Consider the following 22,242-nt stretch of genomic DNA (forward strand, 5'->3'; position numbering starts at 1 on the left):
GGACAGCTTTCCGGGTCATGCGGCCACCATGCTCAAACCGCTTCTGGTGCAGTGGAGGACCGTGATGAGTGTCAGAGCACACAGAAACACCGTTTAGCTTCCCGCCTCAGTGGTACCTATTTATCTACTTGCACTGGTGTGCTTTCAAAGTGCTAGGTTGGCAGAAGCTGGGACAGAACAACGGGAGCTCACCCCCAGATTCAAACCACCGACCTTCTGATTGGGAGCCCAAGCGGCTCAGTGGTTTAGACCACAGCACCACCCGCTCCCTACTACAACCACAGTGCCTGGAGACAGTCAGATTGTGCGTCCAAAGCAGTGACCAGAGGAGGAATAACCGCTGGGAGGAGCACAGAGAGAAGAAATGCCATGGTGCAGCACAACCAGATGTCTTCATCTGCCCCTGCTGCAATAAAACATGTCTCTCCTGTATCAGTCTCTACAGCCACAGCCGGCACTGCAACCTTCCAAGAGTTTGCCTTCACCCCCAAGGGCGCATTCCTCCATTGTCCCCAGAGACAGATGGACCCAACCAACCATACACTGCCCTTCATCAAAAGACCACAGGACAGGTTACAGCATAAAACACAAAATGCATAATATAATAATGGGGAAAGGGAAGGGGGAAAGACAATTCCCCCCACACACACTTTAGAAAGCCCTAACTTGTCAAATGTCTGGCTGAAGAACATTTTCACCTGGCGCCTAAATATATGTAATAAAAGGTGCCATGCGAGGCTCCCCAAGGAGAGTATCCTAAAGCCGGCAGGCCCTGCAGAAAAGCCCCCGTTATCACGTTGCCCCCTCCGGACCTCCTGTGAAGTGAGGGGCACACACAGAAGGGAAGCAAGAAGCCCCCTCGTCTCCAAGCGAACTTTGTGGGGCTGGCCAGTGATTACCCCACCCAGCAGAAGGCAGCTTTTCCAAGGTAGAGGTAAGAGTTCCAAAATGGAGGCTGCCCAGTCTGCTGTGGGGCAGGGTGGGGGTGCCTCCTGCTTCTGCTCAAAGGGTTGTCAGACACCCCCCCTGCACTTCTAATTAGATTGCTAGAAATAAGCACCAAAGGCAAAGGAGCACAGTGTGCATAACTTTTAATTGAACAAAATGACAGCTTAAATCAATTTAAACAGCTTCAAAAAGGCAAAGTATAACATGAAGTTAACAAGGTACTAACAGAACTTTCTGAACTACAGTTGCTGAAGTTCTTCCTGAGGTAATCAACGAAATAACCATTTTCCCATTTAAGATTAGTGTCCCTTCCATGCCCAGCAGTGACTGAGGGGAAGAAAAAATAAATAAACACCCCAAATTAAGGACCTTAAAACAGGAGTGTGTGTTATTGCGCTAAAAGAACTCTCTGGAGTCCCTGGCTCTTCCACCTGTGTCTGCATTTGCAAAAGGGTTTGTCATGGTCTTATCCTGGCCCAGCAGTGCCAGCTGCGAGAGCCAGAAGACAGGTGAGCAAACAGTGCTGGGCTCTTGCCTGGCCATGAGGACTAACTAAGAGCTCTGGGACTGCAAAGAGCTCAGTCATTTGGCTGAGGGCTTTTACATTCATTGTGGCTCCCCCAAAACAGGGGGAGTAGCCCCAAAGTGGCGGAGAGAAAGATGCAAGCACAGGATCTCCCTGCTTGCACCCAAGTCCAAAGCCCACCAGCAGATGAAGAATCTTGAACAACCTGGCTGGTGGATGCACACCGCTGAATGGCAACAGTGCCACGAGGTTTTCATTCAGCAGTATCACGTGACCAAGTCAGTTTCAGGCCTGGCAACGAGTGGCAGAGCTCGCTTGGCACCCACAGGCAGAGGAACAGAACTGGGCTGCTTAGCTTTTTAGTTCAGGACACAGAAAGTTGGCACCTCCCCAAGCAATACATGGTTTCTCCAACCACGGCCAACAAGGATGCCTCTCCTCCCCGCCCAGCCCAGGTGTGTCCCTTGCACTCCTATCATTCACACGCCCCTCCTGGGTTTGAGCAGCCCTGTTTCTTCTTCCCACATTAACAGGAGTGAGGGTGCCAAGAGCTGCACACCAACCTCCTGTCTTGTGATCGCCCATCACGCTACAAGCCCCACAAGGAAGACTTGACTCTAGTTGTCACTCCACCCCCACTCCCAGGATTGCAGAACTGCCTGGTTCCCAATTCCCAGCCACGCAGATTCAATAAAAGCAGGCTGTGGTGATGCGCCGGAAGGCTCCAGAAAGCCCTGCTGTTTCCACTGGAGGAGAGACATGCTTCATGAGTGGGTGACCTCTCAGGTTTGGGTGAAGACTAGTGAGCCGTCTGTCTTGTGGACCCTCGCAGCTCCCTGTTCTTCACCCGGCCAGCATGATGGTCTCTCCTGCAGGATGGATGGCCTTCTCCCTGCACACCCAAGTGGCCCCAGAAAGCGGCTGGCAAGCCGACCCAGAAGCGTAGAGGGAGGCACTTGGGGCCAGAGCCTCACAAGAGTCCGCCCCTTCTCAGTCTGTCACGTCACCGCGTAGAGCTCCTCGCGGTCATTTTTGCAAATCTGGTAGCGGCAGAGCAGCTTGCGGGACCAGTCCCACGGATTCTGGAGCTTGTCCCCAGGTGGGAGGAGGAAGGCCACGCTGGAGGCCACCAGGATGTGCCAGATGCTGTGTGTGTAGAAGTAGTTCTCTTTGGTCTGAATGAAGGCATACACCATAATGGCCACCACAGCCAGGGTGATCCCAGGGCAGAGGAAGAAAGCCCAGCGCTTCCAGGAGGGCGGGTAGCAGTCGCGCCGGGTCACACCACGGTGGACCTGCAGGAGGAAGGCGGGGTTACGGGCCATCCCAGGCAGGGCAGAGGGCAGCCACAGAGGGTCTCTAGATGTGGGCTCTGCCCATCCACCGAGACCAGATGCACCCACCCACCCCAAGGCTCTGGGAGAAGTCAGCTGGGTCTTTCTTCAGCTGGCTGCACGCCAAGAGCGCATGATGGGTGATGAAGTTAATGGCGGGGGAAGCCTACACCTTAAAGGTAAAATACCTGCTGCAGGTTCTGCCCAGCCCACTGCTAAGAGCTGCAACCTGAGCCAGGAGATGCTCAAGTCTTGATCCGTAAGGGGTGGGAGCAGGAGCCACCTACCCAGGCTGCAATCATGATGAGGAGGGCAACGAGGCAGGGCCCCATCATGTTCCAAACCCCTCGGCGGTCCAGCTGCAGCGACATGGCGATGAACAGGGTCCCCAGCACACAGAGGACCTGCAAGGGAAGAGAGGAGAAGTCAGAGCTGCTCTTCGAACCTCCTCGGGAGTCTGTGGCTGGTGGAGGAGGAAGGCAGCCCGGGCCACTCCAGCTCACCTGCTGGCATCACTTCAAGATGCCAAGGCCCCAGCCACAAAACCCTGCTGCGATTGTTCGTTTCTGAGCTCTGCATTCTGCCTTTTGGCCAAATGGGGCCTCAACTCCCCATGCAGCCCCTCCCGCCTTTGGGACATTTGGCCATCCTGCTGGCATCTTTACCCTTTCTAACGCCCAATGACACCCTTGCTTTTCAGTGAGAAACTGCAGTGGAGGCCCAGGAAGACTGGAAGCTTGCCTGTCCACTTCTCTGGCCCAACTCTGGCTCTCAGTCCACCTGGCAACACCAGGATGGGAAACCCGCAAGATAGACAGGGCAATGCACAGCGTTCATTTTCGTGCATCCGTTTTGTTTATTATTCAGAGCCTCCTGCCCTAGGGAACGGCCACACTCAAGGTGTGAGCTCAGGACTGGGCCTGCCCTGGCTTTAGAGGGGCTCGCTGCAAACAACAGCCCCCTCCCATGCAGTACCACGCTTGCTGGCTTTCCCCCTACGTACATATTTCAAGGTCTTCTCCAGTCGAGCCATGCACAGGACGGTCACCCAGATGGAGACCACAGAGCCAAAGAAGTCGCAGAACTGCAGTGTGTCGTAATCCATGATGCACATCACTGCAATGCCGGGCTGGTCACAGGCATGGTAGAACTGCAGCCGCAGAGGGGAGAGAAGGTGCCAGTCAGAAGGCGCCACTCCCACTGTGCAGCTCTTTGCCACCTGAGCCCAAAGTCCGGAGGCGCCAGGGCCCCACTGGGCACACAACCACAACAGCAGCCTGAGGTTGCCACAGGGCAGTGCAAGGGGCACTGAACCAGGATCAAGGAGCCCTCCGCTTTTCCCCAGCCGCCCCACTACCAGAAAGAGGCAGGCAGAGAAAGTGGAGGGTTGGGCTGGCTTGCTTGCCCTGCTCCCCAGAGAAGGGCCTGCTTGGGCCTTGCCCCACCCCAAAGGGGGGCTGGGATCCCGCTCAGCACCCCTCCCGCTGAGAGGGAAGCCTGGACCTACGGTGGAGAAGAACATGTTGAAGGTGTAAACGGAGGCCTCCACCAGGTGGTAGTGGTAGAGTGCAACAGCAATTGCCGGCAGGAAGAAGAGGTTGCTGAGCGTCAGCAGGAGCGTGGCCAGGATCTGCGTGCCGACGGGCTGGGCCTTGGTGTCTTCCGTGCAGCTCCAGCCACTCCAGCCTGCCAGGGGAGGAAGGGGAGGCAGGGTTACCTGTCGGGAGCATCACATCAAAAGAACAAAGCCCATTGCGCCAACGCAGCCTCTGCCAGGTGGGAAGTGGAGTGCCCATCCTTAAGGCTGCCACCTTGCGCAGCATCCCCCAGAGCCCCCAGGATGGGCCCCCTCCAGCTAGGCTCACTCTAAGGGGATGACTGGTGTGCAGGATACCACACCGTGGCCTTTTCACTCTGGGCTTGGGGCATGTGAGGCATAAGGAGAACAGGTGCTGCTTATGGCTAGCCCTGCCCAGGGAAGGAAGCCAAAGGGGAGGAAAGGAGGGTAGAGGAGGGACAGGCCCTGGTGGCCTCGGCCCCAGGCATTCCAGAGAAGCTCTTACCCGCTTTGCAGCTGCACCCGGCATAAGGGTAACTGCGGCCCAGGAGGCTGCACTGCCCATACGTCCCGCAGTTATCGAAGCAGGGGCTGAGCAAGGTCACAACGGACACCTGGGCTTTGGCTTTGTCACATTCCCTGCAGAGAGAAAGAGACAGAGCCCATGTGCCACCAAGGACGCTGAGCCCTCCTGGCACCAACACACAAAGGCAGAGAGGCCCAAGGCAAGGTGAGGACCAGGTGGCAGAAACCCCTGCCGGAGAGGTGCTCAGGAACCCTGGCCCCAGAGGCCTTGCTGCCACCGCTCCTGCAGCAAAGGCCCAGCCCTGGCCGTAAGGCTGGCAGCACCAGAGTGACAGGACTCACCCCACGCCCTCTGGGCAGAGGAGCTGCAGGGACAGGAACCAGTTGGCCGTTTCTGGGTACGGGATGATGAGTGTAGCGTCTGGAGAAGAGGTGGACACGTTCAGCGGATAGCCTTGGGAGAAAGCTGTGGGGCAGGGAAGAGAGACAGGCCTTCCGTTAGTGCCCGCACTCCGTCAGCAACCAGCGCCCAGCCTGCCAGTTTCAGTGCCCTCCCAGGGCTCGGGTGCGACAAGCAGAGAACCATACCTGTGTGGCAGCCCCTCGTGGCGTTGACAGAGAGCACGGGGGAGCTGGCACTCAAGCAGGCCCACACCGAGGCATTCCCAAGGCTCCAGTCGGTCTGCAAGGACAAAGCAGGAAAGAGACTCAGTTGGCGCCTCTCCCCTAGCAGTCCGGCTTCAGTGCCCCAAGAGGGGCAGTGCCAGGTCAACCCTCTTACCTGGTTAAGGGCCAGATTCAGCACCAGGGTCCCCCCACTGTCCATGCCCGAGTTCAGGTTGAAGAGGAGCAAAGCCGGGGGCTCAGTCTGCACAGGCACACCAACGTCTCCAAGGACACGAAAATGCAGAGACACCACGTCCAGGTCTTCGCGGATGACAGGCTGGTTGCGCAGGCAGCGGCTGCTTTGGCCAAGGGGGCTGTGCGCTGCCCCGGCTCCCGTGAGCAGGGTGGCGTTGGGGCTTCCTCCCGGCAAAGGTGCCTCCTGGCTCCGGTTCAGGCTGTGATAGAAGCTGAGGAAGGAGCTGGCCCTGTCAGGCTTGCACACTGCAAAGGACACGGCGCAGGTCAGCGAGGGCCTCAGGACGAGAAGGCTGCAGGGCAGGGCAACCCACCCCCTGACCCACAGCTAGGGCATCCGCAGCAGAGACTCAGGCACTGGCAAGCTGACACAGCTTGGCACCCCGCCCTTGCCCCTCCCTTCTCGCAGCTGGCACACACCTGTGAAGGAGGCCTTCAGCTGAAAGGAGACGCTGGTCCCAGGGCCGCTGAGGCTTTCCACCGTGATGGGCAGCCACTTCTCCCATGGCGGTGAAGCAAGGATGCCGCTGCAGTCGCCGGAGCAGTTGAGCACTTTCTGGGAGCGCAAAGGCAGCGTGGCAGAGCCCAGTGTGACACGGAGGGCACAGGGGCTTGAAGTGTTCACCTTGCAGCCGCCCAGCTCAAAGTGCAGCGCAGCACTGTAGCCGGGGACAAAGATCCTGCAGGGGGGAAGAGAGGGAGGAGCAGCTGACTGCAGCTGGCCAGGACATGGCAAGCCTTGGTGCCCAGGGAGATGGGGGGCACTCCGACCGGGCCCACCCTCTCGCCTGCTTTAACTCACTTGGCATGAAGGGGCCTGGCGGGCTGGGCAATGGTCTGCTGCGCAGGAGTGTCGGGCTCAAGAATCAGCGAGTCGATGACGCGCAGCACAAACATGTCTGGCTGGAAGCTGTAGGTGCATGGCGTTGAGATGCCCTGCAGGGAGGGAGGAGGGACGCATCACTGCCAGCCTCCTGGACCACCGTGGCTGGCAGGAGGAGGCCGCAGTTGGCGCAAGACGACATTCAGGGGCCTCCGCCTGCAGCCCTGGGCACAGCAGAAGATCCTCCGGAAACTGCCAGGTCGGGCGCAGCCAAGTCCCAATGCAGCAGTTGCAGGATCCTCCCCTGTCCGTCCCCTCCCCCTCCCACCACAGACTCCAGCCAAGGAGGCAGCCTGCTCTCACCTTCACCTCAATCTTCCCTGCGGCCTTGGGCAGGTGGGCCACCATGAACCAGTCGCCTGCGGCAGGTCCTGTGACGTTGACGAAGGTGGTGTTCTGCACCAGCGTGGCCAGAGTCGTGGTCAGATTGTAGGCGAGGCGGACACTTGTGTTGGCCGGGAACTGTGTGCCCAGGGGGTTGATGACAGGAGGGGCACCATGGCGGAAGTGGCTGGAAGGCAGCAGGAGACACACTGGTCAGCGGGGCAGAAGGAGGGGAGACGGCCACCCTCTTTCCAGGAGGAAGCCGGCAGGCTGAGCTCCCAGGGAGAAGGGGGGGTAGGTACGCACATGGTGACGTTTGTGCTGCCGCAGTCGGGGCCCCTTCCCTGGGACGCCTGAAGGAGCCAGCGCAGCTGGACGGCATCCTCTGGCACGCGGAAGCGGAAGAGCCGGGCGTTGGCATACCAGCTGTAGAAGGAGAGCTTCTGGGCGCCCTGGACGAAATACTCCGCCACAAAGGACCGGTCTGCGGGGAGAGTAGGGGGCAGGGCGTCAGGAAATGTGCAGGCGAAAGAATTCAGGCCCAGCCAGCCTTGGACAGGTGGTGCCTCCCACCACAGGGGGATCAGCAGCCAGCCCCCCCCCCCAAGGCTGTGCCAAGTGCAGCAGCATGAAGGGGCGGGCACTGCCCCCCCATGCCTCTGGCTTCCCAAAAGGAGCTCCCAGGATCTCCTTTGGCCTCCAGGCAATAGCAGCTGAGCTGCTGCCTGCCCCTTCCCACTGAAGACCAGGAAGGTCTTGCCCAGCCTTGCCCTGCAGCAAGGTCAAGGGGAGGTCAGGAGAGGAGGAGGTCATGGCGAGGCAGCTCTGCCAAGCAAGAGCTGTGGACTTTGGCACACAGCCTGCCACAAGGACTGGCATTTCCTGAAAGGGCTGAGCCGGCAAGCCCAGGGGATTGGCCTGCGGGGACCAGGGTGCCAGGCACCTGCCTGTTTGCTGAGCTCACAGCGCAGTGACTGACAAACAAAGGTGCGATGGGCAGGGATAGGGAACGGGCAGGATAATTATTATTATTATTATTATTATTATTATTAATTTGTTCCCCGCCCATCTGGCTGGGTTACCCCAACCACTCTGGGCGGCTTCCACAGAGACCACCAAAAATACACTAAAATGTCACACATTAAAAACTTCCCTGAACAGGGCTGGCTTAAGATGTCTTCTGAATGTCAGGTAGTTGTTGATCGCTTTGACATCTGATGGGAGGATGTGCCATGCCAGCCCCCTGCGCCCCACGCTCAGCACAGAGGCAGCCAGGAGCTCAGCCCCTCACACAAGATCCAGTTACAGATAGGTAGCCGTGTTGGTCTGCCATAGTCAAAACAAAAAAAATTCCTTCCAGTAGCACCTTAAAGACCAACTAAGTTCGTTCTTGGTATGAGCTTTCGCGTGCATGCACACTTCTTCAGATACAACAAGATCAAGTCTAAGATGGGCAAGAAGTGGAGGTTCAGCCGGCCGACCCTAAAAGGGAATGAATGGGGGGGGGGTCTGGTTCTGACAGGGGCGCGGAGGGGGCGCCCCCAAGGCAGTGGAAGCAGTGGGCGCTGAGTCGAGGCGCACAGGCGAGAGAATGCGGACAAGCCGGCTGGCCGCCGGGCGGGAGGGAGCCTGCCTGACCGGTCCAGCCACCCGACGCTCACCCGGCGAGGAGAGAGACCCCCTCCGCCGCTTTTCCACGCGCGCAAGGGATGCTCGACCAACGTCCCGCCCCGCCACTCGCTGGAAAGGCCAAGGCTGCCCGGCGGGTAACTGGGAAGCGGGCGTTGCGCCATCGGGCGAAGCAAGGACTCCGTGACCCGGGCGCCGCCCCAGCCTGGCAGCGGCGCTTTTCCATCGCGGCACCGCCCCCCCCCCGCCCCAAGCCAGAACCGGACGAACCTTCTTCCGTTTCCCCAAGTGGGAGACGAAGACACGGCGCCCCCCAGGCAAAGCGAGGAACGGGGTTGGACGGGAGGGGGCCCTTTGGCCAAATGACGGCTGCCGGGGCCCCCGCAAGCGCCTTCTCTCTGGCTCCGGGGCTAAAAGGGGCCGGGGTTCAAGGCAAACGATTGAAGACGGGGCGGCCCGCGGGCCTCTCCCCGAGGTCACTCAAGGCCACCTGCGACAGGGCTGGACGGGACCTCCGACCCGCCTCCGTGCGCCCCTCCTCGGGCTCAAACTCGAGCGCGCATCCAAAGCTGGGGGGGCTGTAGAAAGCGGGACCCCCCCTCTCTCTCTCCAGTGCTGCCGGGTCGGGAAGAGGGAAACGGTCCCCACACCTCCCCCCTCCGCCGGGCAGGAGGCGTCGGAGCCGCGGTCCTCTAGGCGTGCGCAGAGTGCCGCTCCGTCCGGCTCCTCCGCAGTGCGGCGCCGGGAAGTGGCGCTGCCTCCGTCCGTTACTTACCATCGGGACCTCCGCCGTTGCTGCTCCGCGCCTCCTTGGCGGGCGGCGGGGGCGAGGGGTGGGCGGGGGCCAGGAGCACCAGCAGCGCCAGCACCAGCGGGCCGGGCGCCATGGCAGCCGCGGCGGCCCCCGGGGCCACGGAAAGCCGGCAGCGGCAGCAGCAGCAGGCGCGCCTCAGCCCGGAGCGCCGGCCTCCTCGCCCTCCTGCGTCGCCATCGCCCGCCGAGGCCCCGGGCCGGCCCTGGCCGGGCGCTGACGTCACGGGGACACCCGCGGGGGCGGAGGGAGGGAGGCGGGGGCGGGCGCGCGCCCCGCCCTCCGCCCGGACACGGGCACGAGCCCCCGGCCGCCGCCGCCGCCGCCGGGCCTGGCACCGCTGCCCCGCCCGGGGACGGGGCGCTCCGCGGCTAGGGAGCTCCGCAGAGGCCGGGGGCGCCGCTTCCCTCCTCGGGACCCGGAGATGCGCGGCGCCCCCGGCCCTCCCGAGGGACCCATCCCCGGGGCCTCGCCGGGAAGTCGCCCCCTGGCGCCCGCCTCCCGCCTCGACCTGCCCCTTGGGGGGGCAGCCCCCCGCCACAGTGGGTCCTAAGGGGACTCGCCCCCCACCGGAGCCCCGGGGAGCTTTGCACCCCCCACCCCCCATGGCCAGCTGCAGCGTCTCCCCGGCGCGCCTCGCGAGGCGCCCCCCAACCGCCCCCCGCGGCCGTTGCCGGTGGAAGGTTCGGTGGTGGGCGAGCGAGGCATGGCTTCCCCCGGGCGCTCCGGATCCAGGGCGCCCCCCGAGTGAGTGGGGAAGGGGCGGGGGACGGGCCGGGCCGGGGAGGGAGGGAGCGGGACAGGTGGACTGCGCCCGAGCAGGGAGGCTCCACTGAGACGCCGGCCTGGCGCTGCGGAGAGCGCTTCTCCCTGGATTTGACTCATCGCCTTTTAAGCCAAGGGAGCCCGCGCAGATAGATCTCACCAATGGCACATTGTGTAAAGAAGTAATAATAATAATAATAATGATAATGATGATGATGATAATGATAATGTAGTATTTATACCCCACCCATGTAGCTGGGTTTCCCCAGCCACTCTGGGCAGCTTCCAGCAAAAGATTAAAAATACATTAAAACATCAGTCATTAAAAACTTCCCTAAACAGGGAAGAACTACCCTAAAGAAGAACTTGCCTCTCTTCTGAATTTGCTGCTAATCAGTTTTATTGAGTAGCCCCAAGTTCTTATTTATTACAGAAGAGAGGGGGGGACATGCTCATGTCACTCGCCTTCTAAACAGACTCTCAAGTTGCCAACCTGGGTGCCATTTTCTACCCAAACAATACATAACAATAACAGAAGTACAGCAAGGGAATGGAAATGGAAAATTGTCCGTAACATAATTGTAATCTATGAAAGCACCATTATCAAACCAGCAACTAAAAAATAAGCTAAACATCATAAATGCAGCATAGGTCATGTGATTAACAGATCACCAAGTAGACATTTATAATCTATGAAGCAATATTAACAAGTTAGCAACTAAAAAATAAGCTAAACCCTACAAATGTACTATTTTTTAAATCCACGGCATCTCCCACCCACTCTGTGACTCATAACCTTTTGTGCTATTCATTGAAATCCACATGGGTAACAAGCATCATACAAGAGGACCCTGATCTAACAGAAATACCTGCAGCAGATATACTTTATTAGTAAGTCAAGCCCATGACGAGTGATGTTCAAGGCAGCTGCCAACAATAGCACAAACTTTTCCCTCTCAAGCCGTAGGGCCCGGTCTCACTCAGATAATTTGCCCCCACCTCACTGAACAACCCTTTACCTGAAGGTTTTTTTCTCTCAAAATTCAAACCCAGATTATCCTGTGGGGGACCGTTGTGAGGGGATAACTGGTAAGTTGGAGTCTCAGGTGGGTTTTATTTAAATAAACAATAAAGATTTATTTTAGGCAAGATTGTATATAACACAAGTGCAAAAAACGTCGGTTCCTTCAGGAATAATTCAGGAATAATTCGGGAATGCTATTTTACTTTAACTCGTCCTCAGTTGTTTTTGGTTGCATTATAAGTTGGTTCCTTTATAACAGGCATGGCCAAACTCGGCCCTCCAGCTCTTTTGGGACTACAACTCCCATCATCCCTAGCTAACAGGACCAGTGGTCAGGGGTGATGGGGATTGTAGTCCCAAAACATCCGGGGGGGCAAGTCTGGCCATGCCTGCTTTATAAGGTGATACTGCCTTTCAGTTACCCGCCCCCTTTAACAATCCAGCTCCTGAGGTACTTTAAGTAATAGACCCAAGGGCTCTCTCCTTTCACTGGGTTTGAGAGTTTCTTCTTTTCCTCAGAAGAATCTCTCCCCTCCGGACTGGATGGAGTCCCAAGGAGGCTGCTCCTTTCCAGCTCCTCCTTCTCCTGGCTCAGCCTCTGCCTCTCAGTAAAATCCTGGTCTATTCCTCCTACAGGACACCACACTCTGTCCTTCACAATACGCTCAGAGAGGAAGTTCTTTTTTTCTTTTTCTTTCTCCCTTTCCCTCTTTTTACCTCCACCTGTCTCCCTACCTGTCTCCCAACCTCTCCACCCTCAATTCCAAGCACACCTCCCTGTCTCTCTTCAGATCCTCTCCTTTTAAACTCTCCCTCCTGGAACCACAGCCAGTCAGAGGCTGCTGTTTGTGAACCATTTGCTGGCAGGGAAAGAGAGAAAAAGGAAATGCTTGTTGAACCAACCTGTCCAGCAAAACCAAATTTTTCGTCACACCCGCTCCCCACCCCTGGCCTCTGTGACTGTAGCAGTGGTTCCTGTTGAGCTGTCTCAGCCTGATGGCAATCAAATTGTTCCCTTTCCTTTTGGGGAACTTGCTCCTCCAGCCACTGCCCTCTCCTGTGCTTTTTCCAGGTCTTAAAATATTTTTTAGGTAACCAGAACTGTATGCACTACATCATGGGTAGACAAGCTAAGGCCCAGGGGCCGGATCCAGCCCAGTCGCCTTCTAAATCTGGCCTCGGACAGTCCAGGAATCAGCGTGTTTCTACACGCGTAGAATGTGTGTTTTTATTTAAAATGCCTCTCTGGGTTATTTGTGGGGCGTAGGAATCTGTTCATTTATATTTTTATATATATATATATGGTCTGGCCCCCCCACAAGGTCTGGGGGACAGTGGACTGGCCTCCTGCTGAAAAAGTTTGCTGACCCCTGCACTACATCCTGGAAAGTGGAATAAAAAGAACTTGGTCTTGGCCGTGCCATAGATGAGTACAATACAGCTCATAACACAATTTTAAGTTTTCACAATGCCCTCTTAAGTGCCATGAATCTGGAAGCACAAATATAAGGCCATCATAGTCCAGCCTCCGGTTCTCACAGTAGCCGACCAGATGTCTCAAAAGGGAAGTCCGGCAGCAGGACCCGAGTGCAAAACGGCTCTCGCCAACAATGAATTCAGAGACAAATGTGCTCCATTTGTGGAAGTAGAACATAATCAATGGCCACTAGCTGCAATGGCGATCTTCCATTAACTTCCCCATCCCTCTTTTAAAGCTGTCCAAGCTGCTGGCCATTAATACATCTTGTGGGAGCAAATTCTATAGAGCAACCGTGCAGATTGTGTGTGTGTAAGTTCTTTTTTAAAGTCCCCACTTTTTAACTAATTTGTTTTGAATTATTTCAACATATAAAGACATCATATAGATAAATCATTAACTATCTCAGCCCAACCCTGAAGCTGGGGTTTAGACAGCACATGCAGAATAACAACCAAATAGCATAGTAAGTTCTTATCAAAAAAACTTCTGTTTGTATAGCAGGCAAAAAAACTGTTTAAGGTAACCAAAAAATTTTGTAATGTGAAGGGAGTTTATATTTAGCCAGGTGTATAATAAAGCTGAGCCAATCAGCCGCAAGAGAATCTTCCTGCCTCGAGCCTTGTGGCAATTTTATTTTATTGCTTTATACGCCCACAAGTTCAGTTTGCCATACTTAGTTGAACCAATTTGTCAGAGAAACCTCCATGAAGTTCTTCCCGTATCTTGTTCTTATGAGTCTGGCTGCTCGAAAAAGATTTACTAAAGGGTTAAGCTGTAAGTTAATATTCCCTCCTGTAAAAAGATTGCAGAGAGCCAGCTCCAGACATTTAGAGGCATTTGTCTGGTAGTTGCTTTTACAGTGGTACCTCGGGTTAAGTACTTAATTTGTTCCGGAGGTCTGTTCTTAACCTGAAACTGTTCTTAACCTGAAGCACCACTTTAGCTAATGGGGCCTCCTGCTGCCGCCACACCACTGGAGCACGATTTCTGTTCTCACTCTGAAGCAAAGTTCTTAACCCAAGGTACTATTTCTGGGTTAGCGGAGTCTGTAACCTGAAGCATATATAACCCAAGGTACCACTGTATTTGGACAAATGCTTCCTCCCAGAACTGAGCCACTTTCCTGCACATCCACTACTTGTTACAGATAGGTAGCCGTGTTGGTCTGCCATAGTCAAAACAAAAAAATTCCTTCCAGTAGCACCTTAAAGACCAACTAAGTCAGTTCTTGGTATGAGCTTTCGTGTGCATGCACACTTCTTCAGATGCATGTGCTGTCTAAACCCCAGCTTGGTATCTGAAGAAGTGTGCATGCACATGAAGCTCATACCAAGAACTGACTTAGTTGGTCTTTAAGGTGCTACTGGAAGGAATTTTTTTGTATCCACTACTTGGTTTGGTTAGAACCTGAGATACTCCAGCAGTTTGGCCATAGAATTAGAATTGAAAGGTACAGCTCTTACTGTCAGGTCTTCCTGATGTTGAGTCAGAATCTCCTTCCTTGTAACTCGAAGCCATGGGTTCAAGTCCTGCCCTCCAGAGCAGGAGAAAACAAGTTTGCTTCCTCTTCCATGTGACAGGCCTTCAGATACTTGAAGATGTCTCTAATATCTCCTCTCGGTCTCCTCCAGGCGAGTAGGAGGAGCGAGTAAGGGCTAACCGTATAGGTGTGCAAGGCCATTTTCTTGTTGAGGTCAAGGCTGATTTAAAAGGAAATTCCCTCCTGCACATTGAGGTCCACACCTCTTTGTTGATAGTCACCTGCCAGTCAGCTTCCCACATCTGCCTTAAGCCATCTGCTGTACCCATATCCACTAGGATTAGCGTACTTTAGAGTCTGGACTCCTGACCCTGTTCTGCCTTCGTAGGCAATCCCAACAATAATGCAAAAGGAGTTGGGGCTCTCGGTGACTGTGCCTTGATGTAGGTTTGGCATGTCAGTAATATTTCTACTGCTCTGCACACGATCCCGCTGCCCTCCTTGCCGTAAAGGTCCTCCATCAGAACCACCGAGGCCCACCTGGAATTGCAGAAGGAGCCAGGGCCTCTCTCTCCCTCAGGGTCCCAGGGGCTGCTGCTGGCTAGCCTCCAAGCCTGGGCTCTCAGGCAGAAAGGTCCGTTTCGGTCTGTGGGTGAATCCAAGGTCCTGAGGCCCAGCTCACCTGCCTCCTCCTTGTCCCCTCCCCAGGCTGCCCATTCCGGAGCCCATGGTGCCTCTGACAGAGCTACAGCAGCTGCACATTCAAACTTGCTGGCTAAAGGCTTTTGAGGACGCGGAAGCGAATGGCAGGCTCATTATCATCAGGTCTGGTGCTGCGGTCTGTTGGCCTGGGGCGATTTCTCCCAGCCTGGCCTTTCTCTTTTTTATATGTATATAGATATATCCTTTATTAAATTTGCTTATTAGTACCGCTATTTCCATTCATTACTCAAAAAACATTAACATACATCAGGCATCCCCAAACTCAGCCCTCCAGCTGTTTTGGGACTACAACTCCCATCATCCCTGACCACTGGTCCTGTTAGCTAGGGATGATGGGAGTTGTAGTCCCAAAACAGCTGGAGGGCCAAGTTTGGGGGTGCCTGACATACATAAAGAAAAATAATAATACTTCAATGTCAAGTAACACTTCTACATTCATACTTATCTGTCTGTTATCTAATTTGCAAAAGTTAACCAAGGCATGTTAAGGATTTTGTTTGGGAACAATTTCCCCCCCTAAATATACTCTGAAACACTCCCATTCAGTTTTGAACTTTTGGTTTGTTTGGTTGCCGATTGCCTCTGTCATCTTTTCTAGTTCTAAGTGTTCACATAATTTGATTTGCCGTTCTTCCTTCATTGGAATTTTATCTCCCTTCCAGTTTTTGGCATTCAACATTCTTGCTGCTGTCGTTGCGTCTAAGAAAACCCTCCTCTTGTCAACTGGAATATCAGTTCTCAGAATGCCCAAAGGAAAGGCTTCCGGTTTTTCCGCAAATGTTTGTTTAAATATTTTTTCTTTAGTTCCTCATATACAATATCCCAAAAGTTCTTAGTTTTTTCACAGCCCCACCACGTTGTTCCCTCCCCCTGTTTGCACCTCCAGCATACATATGTTTGAATTTGTTCTGTATACCAGCTTGGCCTTTTTCATACCTCTTTCACAGTCCATGCAGAAGGCAATGGGCCTCAACCCACTGTGGCCCTTTGCTTCACTCCCTCACCAATTTAGGAGACCTGAGCACCTCCTGGAGCCAGATCAGAATGGCTTTTAGAAAGAGTTAGGAGATGGAGGGCACCGTCCTCTCCTCCTCCTCCTCCTCCTCTTCCTCCTCTCGCTGAGGATCCTTTGGGTGTTACTTGCATGTACATCAGAGACAAAAAGAGACAGAAGGCAGGGGAAGTCACGGGTGCCGTTGTCTCCCAGGAGCAGAGAAAGTGACAGGAGGCAGTTTCTCCACCTCTGTTCAGGGAGGAGCCCCCACTAGCAGCTGTGGGGAGGGCTGAGAGGCCTCTTTGATGCTGGGCTCCTCTTCAGAAACCTGGAATATGCCGGCTGGCTGGGGAAGGGCGGCTTCCAGGTGAGCAGCTCTTGGAGGGAAGCAGGAGACCATTGTTGGGGGAGCCAGGGGAGGGCTGGGGGTCCCGCGGGGACAGAATTTCTGCTGTAGAAGATGTGCTTCAGCTCCCCAGGCCTCTTCTGCTTTCTGGAGGTCCCAGATGGGTGTGTGGTTGAAAGCCATCAACAAATTCCTTTCTGGAATGAAGTGGTGGAGGAACAGGGGCAAGACAAGCAAGATCAGACTTCTGTGAATGCTATTTTGTCAAGGTTTGGAAGCAGAGATTTCTGTGGTCGAGGAGCCTCTTGACCACTGAAATAAACAGGCCACTGGGCATCACTGCCACCCACCAGACAGAGTTGAGTGAGTGCACCATCTGTGCAAACCAAATCCACAGGGGAATCATAGAATCATAGAGTTGGAAGAGACCACAAGGGCCATCGAGTCCAACCCCCTGCCAAGCAGGAAACACTATCGGAGCACTCCTGACATATGGTTGTCAAGCCTCTGCTTAAAGACCTCCAAAGAAGGAGACTCCACCACACTCCTTGGCAGCAAATTCTACTGTCAAACAGCTCTTACTGTCAGGACGTTCTTCCTAATGTTTAGGTGGAATCTTCTTTCTTGTAGTTTGGATCCATTGCTCCGTGTCCGCTTCTCGGGAGCAGCAGAAAACAACCTTTCTCCCTCTATGTGACATCCTTTTATATATTTGAACATGGCTATCATATCACCCCTTAACCTCCTCTTCTCCAGGCTAAACATGCCCAGCTCCCTTAACCATTCCTCAGAAGGCATCGTTTCTAGGCCTTTGACCATTTTGGTTGCTCTCAAGCCAGGTGTCACCCATCTTGTATTTGTGCCTCTCATTTTTTTTGCCCAAGTGCAATACTTTACATTTCTCCCTGTTAAAATTCATCTTGTTTGTTTTAGCCCAGTTCTCTAATCTGTCAAGGTCGTTTTGAAGTGTGATCCTGTCCTCTGGGGTGTTAGCCACCCCTCCCAGTTTGGTGTCATCTGCAAATTTGATCAGGATGCCCTTGAGTCCATCATCCAAGTCGTTGATAAAGATGTTGAATAAGACCGGGCCCAAGACAGAACCCTGTGGCACCCCACTAGTCACTCTTCTCCAGGATGAAGAGGAACCATTGATGAGCACCCTTTGGGTTTGGTCAGTCAGCCAGTTACAAATCCACTGAGTGGTAGCATAGTCAAGACCGCATTTTACCAGCTTCTTTACAAGAATATCATGGGGCCCCTGGTCAAATGCCTTGCTGAAATCAAGGTAGGCTACATCCACTGCGTTCCATTCATCTACCAGGCTTGTAATTCTGTCAAAAAATGAGATCAGGTTAGTCTGACATGACTTATTTTTCAGAAATCCATGCTGACTGTTGGTGATCACAGCATTCCTTTCTAGGTGCTCACAGACTGTTTGCTTAATGATCTGCTCCAGAATCTTCCCTGGTATTGATGTCAGACTGACTGGGCGGTAATTATTTGGGTCCTCTCTTTTCCCCTTTTTGAAAATAGGGACAACATTTGCCATCCTCCAGTCTGCCGGGACTTCGCCTGTTCTCCAGGAATTCTCAAAGATGACTGCCAGTGGTTCTGAGATCACATCTGCCAGTTCTTTTAATACTCTTGGATGCAGTTCATCTGGCCCTGGAGACTTGAATACATCTAGACTAGCCAAGTATTCTTGTACTATCTCCTTAGTTATTCTGGGCTGTGTTTCCTCTGCTGAATCATTTGCTCCAAATTCTTCAGGTCGGGCATTGTTTTCTTTATCGGAGAAGACTGAGGCAAAGAAGGCATTGAGGAGTTCAGCCCTTTCTGTGTCCCCTGTTTGCATTCCACCATCTTCTCCTCTGAGTGACCCCACTGTTTCTTTGTTCTACCTTTTGCTACGAACATACCCATAAAAGCCTTTTTTGTTGCTTTTAACCTCTCTAGCAAGCCTGAGTTCATTCTGTGCTTTAGCTTTTCTGACTTTGTGTCTACACGTGCTGGCTATTTGTTTGAATTCCTCTTTGGTGGTTTCCCCCCTTTTCCATTTTTTGTACGCATCCTTTTTTAATCTTAACTCAGTTAAAATTGCTTTAGATAGCCACCCTGGCTTCTTTAGGCACCTTCCATGTTTCCGTCTCATTGGTATTGCCTGAAGCTGTGCTTTTACTATCTCCCTCTTAACAAACTCCCAGCCATCATGAACTCCCTTTCCTTTTAGTATTACTGTCCATGGGATCTCACCCAGCACTTCCCTAAGTTTTATGAAGTCTTCTTTCTTAAAGTCAAGAAATTGAGTCCTAGCAGCTAATGTCCTCGCGGCTAATGATCCTTCCACTTCTACCCCACTAACCAGGTCATCAACATTGGTTAGGACCAGATCTAAAATGGCTGTTCCTCTTGTTGCTTCTCCCACTTTCTGGACAATGAAGTTGTCTGCAAGGCCAGTGAGGAATCTGTTTGACCTTATTGCTCTTGGCTGAGTTTGACATCCAACAAATATCCGGGTAATTGAAGTCCCCCATTACTACTATCTCCCTTCCTTTTGCATGCTTGGCCATCTGTTCCAGGAAGGCATCATCTATGTCCTCCGTTTGGCTTGGGGATCTATAGTAAACTCCCACAATGAGGTCACTGTTATTCTTCTCTCCCTTAATTTTGACCCAAATGCTCTCACTTTGGCTTTGAGGTTCTAAATCTTGGATCTCTTCACAGGTATACACATCCCTGACATATAACGCCACTCCTCCTCCTTTCTTGTCTGGTCTGTTTCTCTGAAATAGATTGTATCCCTCCAAGTGGAGGGATCAAGTGGGGCGGTCAGGGAGGGAGCAGCCGGCAGCAGACCCTTCTGAGAACAGAGCTCCTGAGCAAAGCAGACTCTGCAGACCTGGAGGCCAGGCTGTCCTCCTCAGCCAGCCCAGAGAAGGGGGGGGGTTAAGAAGGGGGTCCAATGCTGCTCCCCACACAGCCTTTTGCAGCGATACTCAGTACACAATCTGAGTTCTGCACTCAAAGCGAACCTTCGCTGTTCCGCACGCAGGTTCTTCACAGACTACCCTGACAGCAAGCAGTACTTCAAGAACATCCCGACGGAAGGCGACCTGCTGAGGGACCCTGAGGTGGGCTCCCACGGCCGGAGGGTCATGGTCGCTCTCAACCAGCTGGTTGAAAACCTGGACAACCGGAAGCAGGGCTGCCGGCTGCTGGAGCGCCTGGTGGATAACCACAAGAACGTCCACCAAGTGCCGTCAGGGATGTTCCAGGTATGGGGGGGGGCGAGCAAGCGGGGAGGACACAGGAGCCGCTGGGCTGGCAGCTTGCCCTCGGAGCAGCTGGGATCCTTCCAACAGGAGGGGAAGATAGGGGGTGTGGGAATGTTGAGGAAAGTAGGAGAGGATATATTGATTAAACATTATCCCTCCTCACTCACACTAGCGAGCAAGCACATTCCCTTGTGCATTGCCAAGTTGATGGATTCGTTAGAATCATTTAATTTATGCAATCCAGTCTGGATTGTTGCTGGTAAGTTTCCCCTTTTATTTCCCGCTTAAAATAATAATAACAACACAACAGTCTTGTTTAAAAGTAAGGGTAAAGTTTACTTACATTCAGTTCACCGTAGAATTCTGAAGACAGGCTCTATCTTGCGGTTACAGTTACATTTGTAGAGAAAAGAAGTCTGAGCTGGGCCTGAGACTTTCCACCTTGTGGCTTCCGTCCTCTGTAAGGATGAGCCATGTGCTGCTGGCTAAGAGCCAGCAGAGAGCCAAAGAGGAAGGTGCCTGCATGGCTAGCCCTTTTGTAGGGTCTGCTAAGGTCACGCCCATCTACCTGGTCACACACAGAGGGAGGAGGCTCCAGAGCAGGTGTGACAGGAAGTCCTCCCAGCCTGGAGCCACATTCCCCTGTGTGTCCACCATCCTAGACAACAGGAAATGTTGCACTTGACTGCATGATTGATGAGACATCCCGCAGGGGGGAACCTGGGTCTGATCCTGGCATCCCCAGCAGGCCACCTCCTGCCACTCTCCTGGCATTGCCTTGAGGTCTGCTGCCCTTTCCCCCCTTCAGGCTGGGGCTGTCTCCTGCAGGCTGAGCCAGGCAGAGAATCCATGGGGAGCTCAAGCAGGGGCTTCTGGAAAGGCAGCCTAGCGGTTAGAGCCTTGGGGCTCACTGGGAATGCACCCCAAGCTGCCCCCTGAATGGTGCCCTCCTTGCCCAGCTTCTGTTTCAGACCATTCTCTGCGTCTTCCAAGAACTCCTGGCAGATGAGTTCACCAACGACATGAGGCTCTCTTGGGAAAAGTTCTTTGACGCCGTCTTTGCAGAAGTAGAAGCCGCCTACAGTCGCCCCCTTCCACCCTAGAGAAAGGAGGGGCATCCCCCGGGTACCCTGCTCCCCGCTCTCTTCCCCCCTCCCCTTCTTACATTTGTATTGATGGAATAAAGAGGGCAGCATTTACTTTCTGGACCTCTGTCCTGGGTGCCTGGTCAATTCTATGGTGCCACGGGGTTCCTTGCAGGATTGGGGCCACTTCTCTGCAGGCGCAGAAGCATGCCTAAGGCCATAGCAAGGTCAAGCAAGGGAGCAGGGATGTAGCTCAGGGGTTGAGCACCTGCCTTGCATGCAGAAGGAATCGCCAGGCGCTGCTGGCAGAGAGACCCCCTGCCTGGAAACCTGGAGATCCATTGGTCCGTCAAGGCGGTAAAGAGCCAGTCTGGCCTGTCCCCTGGCAGGCTCCCATCTTCCTTTGAGACTCCATGGGCCAAGGCAAAAGTCAGAAGAAGCTGGCAGGATGGGAAGGGTCCAGGAAGATGCCCTGCAGAAGCAGGCGAGAGAAGGCAGGATGGTGGGAGATGACTGGCTGGTGGCGTCCCAGGGCAGCTTTGGCATGAAAGGGTGAGGCGGCCCAGGCCTGAGCTCCGCCGTGGGCGCTTGGGTGGCTGCCCACATGCCTGCCAGTCAGCAGCCACAGCTCTGCAACAGAGAAGCTGCTTGGGATGCAGAAGTTCCCAGCTTCATTCCCCACATAGTCCTGACTGAACACCAGGCAGCTTCCCAGCTGCGGTCTTTCCCTTGGACTGGTCTGGGGCAGGAGAGCAGGCAAGAGCCATCCTTCCCATTGCCCTTCTGCAGCTCAGAGCAGCCTTCTCGGAAGAATCTCTGGAGCCCCACAACTCACACAGGCAAATGGCCACACGATACACACACCCTGCCCTGCCCTGCCCTGGAGTTCTGCTGGCTCAGGCAGAAGTAATCCCCCCCCCCCACAGCACCCCATGCAGCCACCACCTGCCCTCCACGCTGGCAGGAAGCCTCTAGGGAGCCCCCCACAGCCCTCCTTTGCCCAAAGGCTTTGGCCCAGCAGTCCTCCTGGCGTTGGGATAGATCTGCCCCACACAGCCCACCTGCGCCGCTGTGGGCGTGGCTCCTCCGATTGCTCTGAGCAAATAGGGGAGGGAGGGAAGGAGGGCGCCCCCCCCCTTGCCATGCGCCCTTCTCCAATGCTCTGGTGGTTTCTCGGGATCTCAGGAACTGGCGGTGGTTTCAGAGCCCGAGTCGCCCCCTCCCAGGCAGGGTTCCTGCTTGCGGGCCTCTTCCCGTGCCCTCTCAGTGCGGGTGTGGAGGGGATCCCTAGCACTCCCCCCCCCCGGCCTTGAAGTGGGCTTGGCTGTGGGGAGGGGGCTGCCTCTGCCCTAGGAAGCTGCCTTCTATTGCATCCAACCCGGGCCGTATTGCCTACACGGACTGGCAGCTGTGGCTCGCGGGGCTTTCGGGCTGGACGGAGCCGGGCGGGGCCCTTCTGCGAGCACAACCCCACGCCGAGACCGGTCCTTCCGAACAGGTCGTCTGCTTCAGTCCAGCCAGGGGTGCAAAGGCCTGGGGAGCCCCACCCCACAAATCCCCCGAAGGGAACTGGAAGGAAGCCCCCAAGGAGACGGAGCCCTTCTGGAGCTGACTCTGCGCCCCCGTCGGGCAAAGGCCACGCGTGCCTGTGCTCTTTCAGGGCCCCCACCT

At 54.7% G+C, this 22,242-nt stretch overlaps 2 protein-coding genes across 5 annotated transcripts; one reads left to right on the forward strand and one right to left on the reverse strand.

The window, feature by feature from the left end:
* Positions 1–1,074: 1,074 nt before the first annotated feature.
* Positions 1,075–9,505, reverse strand: PGAP6 (post-GPI attachment to proteins 6). Its single transcript, XM_081889158.1, has 13 exons — positions 9,364–9,505; positions 7,266–7,443; positions 6,939–7,146; positions 6,555–6,688; positions 6,173–6,432; positions 5,673–5,998; positions 5,480–5,573; positions 5,234–5,357; positions 4,872–5,005; positions 4,316–4,494; positions 3,812–3,958; positions 3,096–3,212; positions 1,075–2,769 (listed from the first exon to the last, which is right to left on the reverse strand). The coding sequence occupies exons 1-13, from the start codon at positions 9,473–9,475 to the stop codon at positions 2,473–2,475; spliced, it is 2,310 nt and encodes a 769-aa protein (XP_081745284.1). The 5' UTR covers positions 9,476–9,505; the 3' UTR covers positions 1,075–2,472.
* A 469-nt stretch (positions 9,506–9,974) lies between these two features.
* Positions 9,975–20,694, forward strand: LOC309357263 (cytoglobin-1-like). Of its 4 annotated transcripts, none has more exons than XM_081889399.1 (4): positions 9,975–10,150; positions 14,857–14,973; positions 19,264–19,486; positions 20,446–20,694. In XM_081889399.1, exons 1-4 carry the CDS (start codon positions 10,005–10,007, stop codon positions 20,587–20,589), a joined length of 630 nt encoding a protein of 209 aa, XP_081745525.1. In that variant the 5' UTR covers positions 9,975–10,004; the 3' UTR covers positions 20,590–20,694. The 4 variants fall into 4 exon arrangements, with proteins under 4 accessions (XP_081745525.1, XP_081745527.1, XP_081745526.1 ...); XM_081889400.1 differs by having other exon boundaries at positions 10,025–10,146; XM_081889402.1 differs by lacking the exon at positions 9,975–10,150 and adding an exon at positions 10,227–10,346.
* Positions 20,695–22,242: the final 1,548 nt, after the last annotated feature.

This window comes from Podarcis melisellensis (genome assembly GCF_964234715.1).
Source record: "Podarcis melisellensis genome assembly, chromosome: 14".
Classification (NCBI taxonomy): Eukaryota; Metazoa; Chordata; class Lepidosauria; order Squamata; family Lacertidae; genus Podarcis; species Podarcis melisellensis.

What these genes read in the sequence shown, in the direction of transcription:
- LOC309357263 (XM_081889399.1), top strand. Translation starts at nt 10,005, where the DNA reads ATGGCCAGCTGCAGCGTCTCCCCGGCGCGCCTCGCGAGGCGCCCCCCA. An exon ending in CCAGGGCGCCCCCCGAGTGA is followed by an intron (nt 10,151 to 14,856) that starts GTGGGGAAGGGG and finishes TCCCCTCCCCAG; the next exon opens with GCTGCCCATTCCGGAGCCCA. An exon ending in GGCAGGCTCATTATCATCAG is followed by an intron (nt 14,974 to 19,263) that starts GTCTGGTGCTGC and finishes TTCCGCACGCAG; the next exon opens with GTTCTTCACAGACTACCCTG.
- PGAP6 (XM_081889158.1), bottom strand. Translation starts at nt 9,475, where the DNA reads ATGGCGCCCGGCCCGCTGGTGCTGGCGCTGCTGGTGCTCCTGGCCCCC. An exon ending in CAGGGAAGATTGAGGTGAAG is followed by an intron (nt 6,689 to 6,938) that starts GTGAGAGCAGGC and finishes CCCTCCCTGCAG; the next exon opens with GGCATCTCAACGCCATGCAC. An exon ending in TCAACATGTTCTTCTCCACC is followed by an intron (nt 3,959 to 4,315) that starts GTAGGTCCAGGC and finishes CTGCGGCTGCAG; the next exon opens with TTCTACCATGCCTGTGACCA.